Here is a 12,077-nt window from a genome sequence, read left to right as displayed (position 1 = left end):
AGCAAAGTCTTTATTCTCCCTGTTGCAACAGGGTAACCTCCCCACACACAGGAGAGCAGGGGACAGACCTAGAACAAAGGAACGCCTGCCCTTATATAGAAATCTTTGAAATTGCCCACGCTGCCGTTCAAGACCACCCCCCAGAAACATGATACAAACATCACAGAAGGGGTGTAACCCAAGACCACCACCCCCAGATACATCATACCTGCATCACAGAAAAAGGCGGTCTCCAACAGGTTGTTTTTCTCCTGCCTGCCAGTTTATATGATGATGCCTTATCTGATTGCCTTTCCTGGGTAGCCAGGCCATTCCTTTGAGATGGTAAATACTTAGTTCCTGAATCTCTTACGCATATTGATAGTGTGCTCAGCTTAACAGATACTTGCCAGACTGTATTTACAGGGAGGTGTAAGTCCCAAAGAGAACTGGGAAGCTTTTCCTGTTGTCTTCTCTCCTTGCAGAGAAATACTTGGTCAACTTCGAGTCAAAATGGTGCTGCTTCAGACATGTGGCCCACACATTCATGTGCATGTTTGCTTGGTACACTTATGAACAATTATTATATATATATAAGACCTTAATATTCTGACAACAAAGGTCAAACAGGACAGGGTGGGGGAAATCACCGAAGCTCATTGATTTATAGGACCTCAGAAAATCTGATAGAAAGTATCTCTTGATCTCCTATATTTAGCAATGACAGGATCATTCAAGGACCTGAGAGGAGGAGCAGGGGTTGTGGGGTAGGGAGAGTTGCACAAAGAGCTGCTTACCATTTAGTTTCTGTGGGTCCTTTCATTCCAGACTAGCACCAGAGGATTTCTTAAGAACTATCCTGCCTTAAGCAGAGAAAAGAACTGGCTTTCAAAAGAAGAAGCAACAGAAGAAATTCTTAGTTGGAATCATGTCTTTACCATCGTATTATATAATTGTTATTTATTCTCTCTCTCTTTTAAATGTAATGTGTTTTGTGATGTTTGCCTGAGACACAGGTATCTACACCAAACTTTAGAATGCACCTTTCCCCCAATGGTTTTTATTGGATTTTACATTATATTTAACACAATTGCATCTTACAATATAATCACAAAATGAATTCCCAATCCTCTCCACGACTTCCCCCAACTTTCCCTTCTGGTTTCTGACATATTAACTTGTCCTGCTTGTTGTCTGTCCTTAAATATAATAGTCTTAAAATTAAACGTTCTTTTATTCTTATCGTTTTAACTTCTTTATGTTTTTTTATAATTATAATTATTTTGTTAATTGTAAGTGTTTAGTCAAACCTTGCAAGTGAGCATTTCCTTACATTGTTTCTGTAAGTATGACATAAGAGTTACAGGTAGGTAGCCGTGTTGGTCTGCCATAGTTGAAACAAAATAAAAAAATAAAAAATAAAAAAATCCTTCCAGTAGCACCTTAAAGACCAACACGAAAGCTCATACCAAGAACAAACTTGTTGTTGTTTAGTTATTTAGTTGTGTCTGACTCTTTGTGACTCCATGGACCAGAGCACGCCAGGCACTCCTGTCTTCCACTGCCTCCCACAGTTTGGTCAGACTCATGCTGGTAGCTTCGAGAACACTGTCCAACCATCTCACCCTCTGTCTTCCCCTTCTCCTTGGGCCCTCCATCTTTCCCAACAGCAGGGTCTTTGCCAGGGAGTCTTCTCTTCTCATGAGGTGGCCAAAGTATAGGAGCCTCAGCTTCAGGATCTGTCCTTCCAGTGAGCACTCAGGGCTGATTTCCTTAAGGATGGATATGTTTGATCTTTTTGCAGTCCATGGGACTCTCAAGAGTCTCCTCCAGCACCATAATTCAAAAGCATCAATTCTTCGGCGATCAGCCTTCTTTATGGTCCAGCTCTCACTTTCCTTACTGGGAAAACCATAGCTTTAACTATATGGACCTTTGTCGGCAAGGTGATGTCTCTGCTTTTTAAGATGCTGTCTTGGTTTGTCATTGCTTTTCTCCCAAGAAGCAGGCTTAGTTGGTCTTTAAGGTGCTACTGGGAGGAATTTTTTTTTATTTTTTTATTTTGTTTCGACTATGACATAAGAGGTTCCCAGTCTTTTTAAAAGTCTCTATTGTCCTTGTCTTTAAGTCTTTCAGTTAACTTCGCCATTTCAGCATATTCCATTAGTTTTTCTTGCCATTGTTCTTTTGTTGGTATTTCATCACTCTTCCATCTTTGGGCTAGAAGAATCCTAGCCGCTGTTGTAGCATACATAAATAGATTATTCTTATCTTTTGGCAAATCTTGATCTGAAATGCCTAACAGAAAAGCTTCTGGTCTCTTCACAAAGGTTACGTTAAACATCTTTTTCATTTCATTATAAAAAACTTCCCAGTAGTTTTTAATTATTTTACAATTCCACCACATATGAAAAAATGTACCTTCCTTTTCTTTACATTTCCAACACTTATTACAGCTTGTTCTATACATCTTGGCCATTTTTACAGGTGTAATATACCATCGGTACACCATCTTCATATAATTCTCTTTTAACAATATCCAGTCAGTAAATTTTAAATTTACATTCCATAGTTTTCCCCCAGTCTTCCATTTGTATGTTGTGTCCTATATCTTGTGCCCATTTAATCATTACAGATTTAAGCTCTTCATCTTTGGTCTCCCATTCTAACAATAGATTATACATTTTCTTTAAGAGTTTATTATTATTATTGTGATGGACGAAGAACCCTTCCTTTCGTCTTACACCTCCGTCCTCTCACTTATTAAAAGAACTAACAGGGCTTTCTTAGGTAAAACTAAACTCCCACTTATCCCTTTAGCCTTTCTGTAAACCTTTCTCTTTTTGAATAAAAGAGAGTCCCTTTCCAGCACCAACGTGGCCAGGTACCCTTTTAAACTCCAGGCCAAATATGCGACTATCCCTTGTGTCCACAGTATGAGGGGTTCAGCCACTAGAAATCCCCTCATGTAAAAGTTCACCTCTTCCCTGAGGTAACTTTGTGACACCCTGGGTCTGTCTGCCTATTTCGCCCTCTCAGTGCACCTCAGATACAGGTAGGTAGCCATGTTGGTCTGCCATAGTCAAAACAAAATAAAATAAAAAAATTCCTTCCAGTAGCACCTTAGAGTCCAACTAAGTTTGTTCTTGGTATTTAGAGACCAACTAAGTTTGTTCTTGGTGTTCACAGTGCACCTCAAAGACACACCCTCACAGTTCCACTCTTTAAGGAAGTTTTGTCTTTTTAATGAGTGTCCACACAAATGAGTTTCATGTACCTTTGCTGGAAAATAACACAGACAACTTTCTGACTGGCACTTTAAAGATGGAAATTTATTTGCTTAAGATCGTAATGGTTGCATTAAGGGTTTTTTTTTTGCGTACAAGCTTAGTTTCAGTGGTAAGATCTTTGTTAATCATATAATAGATAACCTTACAACTACCTAACTTAAACCTGCTCTCACAGACCTTCTTTTCAACCACCCCACACTCCCTCTCCCAAGCACCCTCTCAACTGACAAAACGGCTGCCCATTCTCGTTTAAACATTCAGCCGCCCCGCCCCTCATGGAATGTTCAGTCAGTTCAATCTGGAGTCTGCGTTAACCCTTGATGGGCCAGGTTGAAAAGGACAGAACAAACAGTGCAAAAACGTCACATCATCACCTACAATTTCTCTTTGGAATCTTGATATGGTATAGCCAAATCCTTTCTTTTGGTCTTCTTTAAAAACCTCATTTAATTGACAATGTTGCAGCCAATCATAAATATATTCTCTTATCTGGTGATAATCCTTAAGTTTTAATTTGCCTTCTCTTTCTACCAAAAGCTCTCGGTATGTAGGCCATTTTCCTTCTATATTTGTCCTTTTAATTGAAATAATGTTTGGCAAGTTATGCTCCTCTGTTCTCCCAATTTTGCTAAATTAACCTCTCGAGACTCAAGATGATGAAGTAACTAGCAACAAACTAATAATGATCCAGAGGTAAACTCCGAAGAGATGAAAGCAATCCCTATGGAGTGCATCCACACTCTTCATTGTCTTACTGACGCTCAGAGCTTTGGCAAGTTATAGGGGGAGAAAGCAAAACCCAATCTGTTGTTTATCTTCTTTTGATAAGAATAGTGGCTTTGAAAGGCAGTGTGGTGTAGTGGTTAAGAGCAGTAGACTTGTAATCTGGTGAACCGGGTTCGATTCCCTGCTCCTCCACATGCAGCTGCTGGGTGACCTTGGGCTAGTCACACTTCTCTGAAGTCTCTCAGCCCCACTCACCTCACAGAGTGTTTGTTGTGGGGGTGTAAGGGAAAGGAGAATGTTAGCCGCTTTGAGACTCCTTAGGGTAGTGCTAAAACGGGATATCAAATCCAAACTCTTCTTCTTCTTCTTCTTTATAGATTGCTTGGTAGTGCTTATGTCAAGGTGGCTGAGGAACCAGCACTTAGTGACAGTGTACTAGCATTGCATGAGAAATATCTCCAATATCTATAGTTAAAGGACCTCCATGAACAAACATGGAAGGGCATCTCTGTGAGCCTCCAGAAAGCAAGATCCATAGAGCTAGACACAAAGGGCTTTTCAACTAAGAGTAAACTCAGTTCTGGCACCTCTCAGGTGGGCACCATTGCCATTATAAGAGAACAAGGGAGGTGTTTATAGTGAGTTCCAGCACCTCATTTTCTAGAAAAATAGCACTGAGTAAACTAGATCCCATCCCTATACTATGCTAGCATCCAGGGACTTCACTGGAAGATGCCAGGCACCATGATTTCCTTCCAAACTCTTCCTAATTGAGACTACAATGGGCAAAAATAACCAGCTAAGATGTCCATTTCTAACTAATACTACAATGGCTCATTGTGTCTGTGCCCATGCAAAGTCTACAATTAGTTCTGGATGATATTCGGACCTGGACATTTCATAGCTTGGAAAAGCTACATGGTTCCAGATTTCAACTTCAAGGAAGAAGCCATTAGACATTTGACTATGAAGACCCAGCTTTGGTTGCAGAGCTTTTCTAAACTGTGTAGAGAAACATTCCATCAGCTGCCCTCATTTGAAATACAGGTTTTCTCCTGAAGTCACTGACAGTCTCTAGGGACCTTCTGTATGATTTCCCAACATTTTGCATTAGAGAACTGCCTTAACGAATCCAACTCCTGATGCACACCTTCTTATAAGGCAGTGCCATGCAGAATACTCTCTCTGTCAAGCAGGAACATTTGGGAGAGCCACAAAGGTAAGATGATATTCTGTAATAAGAGTGTTAGACAGGAGCTCTAACCCACCCAATTTGCACTTCCTAAAACAATTTCCTTCAAAATTCATAGTTCTCTGAATTCTGTTCATCCTCACCTTCCAGTCCCTGACACTATGGGCATTTGCTATTTTGGAAAGTTACAGATTTTAACGCATTTGGTCACTTGTGGAGAATATCAGCCATTCTGCATCTTCCCTTTTAATTTGTTTCTAGTTTCTTGCCTGGTGTATCTAATCCTCCCCAGGGAAGCTTAGGGAAGACCAGTTCTGTTGGTCTACAGCAGGGATGGAGTACCTTTGACCCACTAAATATTGTTGAATTTCAAAGTCCATCAGCCTCAATATGCATGGTCAATGGCCAAGGATGAAGGAAGTTGTAGTTCAGCAAGGTCTGGAGGACCAAAGGCTCCCCACACCTGGTCTACAGTAAAACCTGGCTGTACATAGTGCTGATTGTGATGTGGGAGAGTGTGGAGAAGAGAGAACCTCCTATTGGCATAACTGCAATGTTTAGTTTCAGTGTAGATCTTAAATATATATTGCGTAACTAAACCTGCTTGGTATCCTGTCCAAGTTGACAAGTTGCCTCATTTGGGTTTGGGTTTTTTTTTTTTAGGCAATATTTTATTCTATAGATTTCAGGTCTTCTGACATGTCCCTCAGCACCTCTTTTCAACCCAGCCATTGTCACCTTCTCTGGTGGGTTAAATCCTTATATCTCATGCTGTGCGCACACCTGTCCATTCAACAGTTGCCATGAACAGGGAATCCTGAGACGCTTCTGGAGAGACAATGCCAAAATTGGTTTAAATGGCTTCCTACCGCAGCTTAGAAACCTGGGCAAAACTATTGCAGATATTAATACTGTGCAGTTTGAAATGACTGGATGCATAAGAAACTGGGTTCTTTTGGAATGAAACATTGTCCAGACCCATTAAAATATTATTCAAAGTTCACTTGCAGAACATTCTTCAAAAACAGAACAAAAGCATAAATGATACGTCCACAGTATCCATACAATATCTTGTGCTGTCAAGGTTGCATTCAGTTTAGAGAACAACCAACAGTTAATTATCAACCCATTAAGAAATTCAGAGACCACTTAGAAAACTACCGTGGAAAAACCACAATGTTAGCAATACACATTTCGCCATTCTCCATGTTAAACCTTTGTTTACACACATAGGCATTCCCATTTCAGCATCAGTTAAACAACTATACTTAACAAAAGCAACCAGAAATAGTCCTGTTTGTCATGGGGTCTCTTGCTTCTGGAGGTTCCTCAACCGTGGTTTAAGCATTGCATATGAATGAAGTAAAAGTGGCAAAGGCAGTTTCCTTGCCATTTTCTGCTTCTTGGCTTGTAAGGTGAGAAGCAGATAGAGCTGTTGTCTCTCTCTAGCCGTGGCTTGTATGGTCTGCAGGCATGCTAGACCACTACCTTGCTGAAGCCAAGAAGGTTGGGGTCAGGCCTGTGCCTGCATGAGTGATCACATGGGAACCATGTTCCATCACCTTGGGCTGCATGATGGATGTAAATGGAACAATTGAAATAAGCAGGGCTAATGGGCTTTGAGATAAAACCTTCCAGAAGTTGTAGTTCCAGCCAGCCTAGCAAATGGTCAAAGTGTTGGGAGTTGTAGTCCATCAGTATCTTGCTGCTGAGATGATTGTGCAAAGTTGATTGGTTTAGGATTTGTTCTAGTGTTGCAGGAACCTGTATTTAAGGTTGTCCCATTCTCAGACAATGTCACTGGTTTCTCAATGTTGCCCTTACTCTTCAGGCAGGAGACCTTGATGGGGTCAGCGAACCTCACCACTATCACAGAGTTCATCTTGGTGGGACTCACCAGTCACCGCAAGACACAGATTCTACTCTTTGTGGTCATCCTCATCATCTACTCCCTCACCATTATGGGGAACCTGGTGATCATTATGCTTGTGTGGGCCGACTCTTCCCTCCACACGCCCATGTACTTCTTTCTAATACAGCTGTCAGGCCTGGAGATCTGTTACGTCACCAGCACCTTGCCTCAGATGTTAGCTCACCTCCTTTCTGGCAATGGGGCCATCTCCTTTGCCCATTGTGCTATCCAGATGTACATCGCACTGGGCATGGGTGGCACGGAATGCCTTCTCCTAGCTGCCATGGCCTATGACCGCTACCTGGCCATCTGCCACCCCCTGCTATACACTACTGCCATGGGCAGGTGGCGTCAATTGCAGCTCGCCTTAGTTTGCTGGATGGGTGGCTTCCTCCTGGGTTCGATAAACGTGGCCTGCACCTTCAGACTCCCCTTTTGCGGTCCAAACCGCATCAACCACTTCTTCTGTGAGCTGCCCGTGGTGCTGAAACTTGCATGCGCCGACACACACCTTACACAAGCCATTCTTTTTGTTGCATCTGTGCTGGCCCTGCTAATTCCCATTTCTGTTATCCTAACGTCTTATGGACTCATTCTCTCCTCAGTGTTACGAATGCGGTCAACTGCCCGGCGGCACAAGGCCTTCTCTACCTGCGCCTCTCACCTGGTGGTGGTCACCTTGTTCTATGGCACTGTCATGTCTATGTACATGATCCCCCAGTCAGGGTCAGCTCCTGACCGGGACAAGCAAATTGCAGTCTTTTATGTTGTGGTCACTCCCTTGCTCAACCCCATTATTTATACTCTGCGGAATAAGGACGTTCATGGGGCAGCGGCCAAGGTGCTGGGAAGATGGAGCTTTGAGAAGCGAAACTGAATGTTGCCTGTGATGTGAATGGGATGGCTCACGTGTTGGTCTTCTCCACATAGTTACACAAAGAGGTGGCAGACATTTCTTCCTCCCCCACCCCCTAAGCAGTGGTTAGACCTTTCTTAACATCTCACATTGATTTTAAATGATTAAATTGAATTAGCTCCTCCAAATTTTGAGTGGTCTATATACCTTATGGGGACTTCTGTCCATGGAATTTGAATTTTTATTCTCCGGTGATGTGAGCAATTCATATATCTAGATATGTTATGGGAATTCTCTATGGAAATTCCACCCCACCCCATTATGTCCTTTTGATTATTATTATTTTGGTATGTAGTATCAAATCCATTCTGATTGTTGTAATTTTATTTTATAACCCTCAAATTTGGCAAAATAATTTAAGCAAATTTAAAGCAATTTCAAATGGCTTATCAGGATCCTTTAGTGTTAATACACTTCCACCCCTAGAGTTTTCTGTTCTCTTCTAATTGCTTCTGCAGGTGGATTTGGTGAGAAGCCAGACAGTACCGGAAACCATGGGAATCCTTGCTTTGTGCCTCACAGACATAGCTCTAACTGAGAATTGTAGAATTGCAGAGTTGGGAGGGTCCCAAAAGGCTCATCTAGTCCAAACCCATGCAGTGTAGGAATTATAGTTAAAGAATGGCCACCCAACCTATGTCTGAAAACCCCCATTGAAGGATAGTCCACGACCTTACTTCTCTGATACTACCTTATTAATGCAGATTGTAGGAGTTAGATCAGAATAAATCAACTTAACCCACAAGATTAAGAACTGTAGAATTCAGAACACTTACACTATCAGCATTCTAAATTGTGCAGGGAGTCTTTGCGCATGGAGCAAGCTCCATGGTGAAGACCTTTGGACTCCAACATGTAGCAGGCGATGGGACCAGGCAATGGGGAGTGACGGGGGCGGGGGATGGGACAGGATCAGCCAATAAAGAAATACCAAAATTCTTAAATAAATACCAAAATTAATCTTCCCCCATTTTTTCACTGTCATCAATAAACTGTTGGCTGTGAAAGGCTATAGCTTCTGCTCTGGATATGATATGATATGATATGATACGATACGATACGATAATCTTTATTGTCACTGTCCCATACACAACAACAAAATTGAAAAATCTACATCAGACATGCAAAACTGACAAACTTACTATCCTGAAAATGCCTATCGACTCATTCCCCATCCCGCCTATGCATAATTAACCTCCTAAACTTTAATACCCTACCTGGTTAGCCCCCTAAAAACTCTGATGCCCTACAACTAAATACAGATACTCCCTTAGAGACTACCTTACACTGAATTTAAAACCAAAAGCACTTTTGGATAGAAACTGTTTCTTGGTCTTTATAACCCTGTACCTTCTTGCAGAAGGCAGAAGCTGAAAGAGATCATTTCCAGGGTGCTCACTATCCTGCACTATCTCTGCCGCTTTCTTATAGCACCTGGGGGCATAGATTAATTCTCTCCGCAGTCTTTACAACCCTGGACAGCATTGTTCTTTCCCTGACCGTGCAACTCCCAAACCACACACACACACCATAAGTTAATACACTCTCAACAGTACAATGGTAAAATGCAGTCAACAGGTCCTTTGAGAGATTATTTTTCCAGAGGATTCTCAGAAAATATAACCTCTGCTGTGCTCTCTTCATCAGGTCTTTGCTGTTTTCTCCCCAGGTTAGCTCATCTCTCAACTCCATTCCCAGAAATCAAAACACTGAGACCTGTTCCACACACTTCCCCTCAACAATAAGTGGCTGAATATTCAATTTACATTTCCTAAAGTCCACAATAATCTCTTTTGTTTTCTTTAAATTAAGGAGTAAGTTGTTTTCCCTGCACCACTTTGCCAACTGCTCAACTTCCTTCCTATAGGCCGCCTCCCCCTCTCCAGCCATGATTAAACCAACCACCATTGTATCATCTGCAAACTTAATGGGGTATTTGGGGGCACAATCAGTTGTATAGAGCATATATAAAAGCAGGCTCAACACGCACCCCTGCGGCGTCCCCATATTCATAATGCAGAGATGTGGGAACCCATCCTGATCCATTGGGAATGATTTTATAGAAAATCTAATATCCACCTGCATAAGCACGGTGGAAGTCCCAGGTCTAATAGTTTGGGCACCAATCTATGCAGAAGAATAGTATTAAATGCAGAACTAAAGTCTACAAATAACAATCTCGCATAGTTCCCTTGTTTCTCCAAACGAGTCAGGACAGCATGTAGAGCCATTGCCACAGCATCCTCCGTGGATCTCTTTGCCTTGTACGCAAACTGGTAAGGGTCAAGTCCCACTGGCAAACAAGATAGGATGCGGTTCCACACCAGTTTTTCAAAACATTTCATTATGATGGGTGTCAACGCCACAGGGGACAGCATCAGAAGTCCCAGGTTCAATCCCATATATTTTCAGCTGTGTCTGGGAATGTCCTTATTCTGAAATTCTGGAGAGCTGCCGCCACTCAGTGTAGACAGTATTGACGTAGATGGACCACTGGTCTAACTCACTATAAAACAAGTCCCTTGCATCACAAAAGCTAAGTAAAAGGTAAAACCTATGGATGTGCATTCAGATATACCCAGTTTGCAAGCATTCAAATAACAGAATGAGGAATGAATGTTGTTTTGATTTTTAGATTAGAATGCATAGAACTCTATGTTGAATCCAGCATGGACTTATCTTTCCATATTTCTATGCTTGAATCCCCATGAGGTTCAGGAAATAAACAACTTTTAATGGCTCAGAGAAAGGCACCAAGGGAGTCCCTGTGATGTAATTCATTCATCTTAATGAATCTCAGGCAACAGAAAAACAATGCAAAAAATCCTAGAGACAATAAAAATGGTGCTATGCTGCCTAGCTTTTAATGTTGGGAATAGGCGGTTGATCAAGTCAGGTTGTGTTGAACCACACCTTGGTAGGCATTAAAACTAGGTTGGAGGATCATCAAGCATCTGGCCAGGTACTTGAAGAAGCATATCAGAAGGAGAGCAAGACTTTTCTGTGGTCTATGTGTGGTCCATCTCCAGTTAAAAGACCCCAGTTCATAGGACAGGGAAGGACAACCACCCGATGTCCTGCCAACATACATACAGCTTTCTCTTCAGGATGGGAGGCAGGGAGAAGATACATTTTCCTGTTTGAGATGAATCTAGATGTGAGCACAGCACTGATTGTTTGGACCTTGTATCACTCCTAGACCAACCTGCCCCACTTGCTCAGAACAAGGAGGAACAGCACTGATTGGTTGGGCCATGTGTTGATCAGGAGGTTGATTTCCTCCCCAACCAATTTGATTCTTTGAAAGTGGGGGGGAATCTTTAACAAACAAGCACTAAATAATGCCAGAAGATTGCATGTGTGTGTGAGAGAGCAAGAGAGTGAGAAAATCCTGTGGCCCAGCAGGAAAGCAAGTTGGAGAGGGGAAACAGCTTTAACTTGGGAGCCAGTTGTCAGCATAGGAGCAAAAGCAGTAAGCAGCAGATTTTGGCAGAAGGCAAGAATGCACACAGTGGCTCCTGTTCTTTTTCAGTCTGTACCTTGCCTTATCTAGGAAAATGTACCTCCTTCTTGTTCATAATTCTGGGAGGAAGTAAACTGGAAGGCATTAGTCTACTGAGTACCCTGCAGGAAGCAGTTTTTCGAAAGCAGCACGGAGAAGCTCTTCCTCAGTAGAAGCTCCTTAGGGAGAGGCAGAGCAGGTTTTTCCTTGAGATCACTGAAAGTTCATTTGGTTGTTCAACGTCTCACATTAGAAAGCTGACTGGAACCCACTCAGCTATAATTCACAGTTGCACAAGCATGAAAAACTCCTTTGAGGTTGCTGAGGAGCAACAAAAGCAAGTGCAAAGGTAAGATCATATTCTTCAACTTGGAATTGAGATTTTGCCTATGTGTGAATGTTGCGCATATCTGTCTCTATCTACCTATCATCTATCTATCTATCATCTATCTGTCTGTCTGTCTGTGTGTCTGTCTATAACTATCATCTATCTATCTATCATCTATCTATCTATCTATCTATCTATCTATCTATCTATCTATCTATCTATCTATCATCTA

The 12,077-nt window shown here is 41.9% G+C and overlaps 1 protein-coding gene across 1 annotated transcript; it reads left to right on the top strand.

Moving 5' to 3' along the window:
- Window positions 1-7,031: 7,031 nt before the first annotated feature.
- On the top strand, window positions 7,032-7,976 carry LOC117057420 (olfactory receptor 2G3-like). Its single transcript, XM_033168260.1, has one exon. It carries the CDS (start codon window positions 7,032-7,034, stop codon window positions 7,974-7,976), a length of 945 nt encoding a protein of 314 aa, XP_033024151.1.
- The last annotated feature ends 4,101 nt before the right edge of the window (window positions 7,977-12,077 follow it).

This window comes from Lacerta agilis, chromosome 14 (assembly GCF_009819535.1).
Source record: "Lacerta agilis isolate rLacAgi1 chromosome 14, rLacAgi1.pri, whole genome shotgun sequence".
Classification (NCBI taxonomy): Eukaryota; Metazoa; Chordata; class Lepidosauria; order Squamata; family Lacertidae; genus Lacerta; species Lacerta agilis.
Note: the sequence above shows the minus strand (reverse complement) of the source record. Positions and strands in the feature narration are given on the sequence as shown.

Bases quoted from the DNA above. Each gene is read 5' to 3' on its own strand.
- LOC117057420 (XM_033168260.1), top strand. From the start codon at position 7,032: ATGGGGTCAGCGAACCTCACCACTATCACAGAGTTCATCTTGGTGGGA.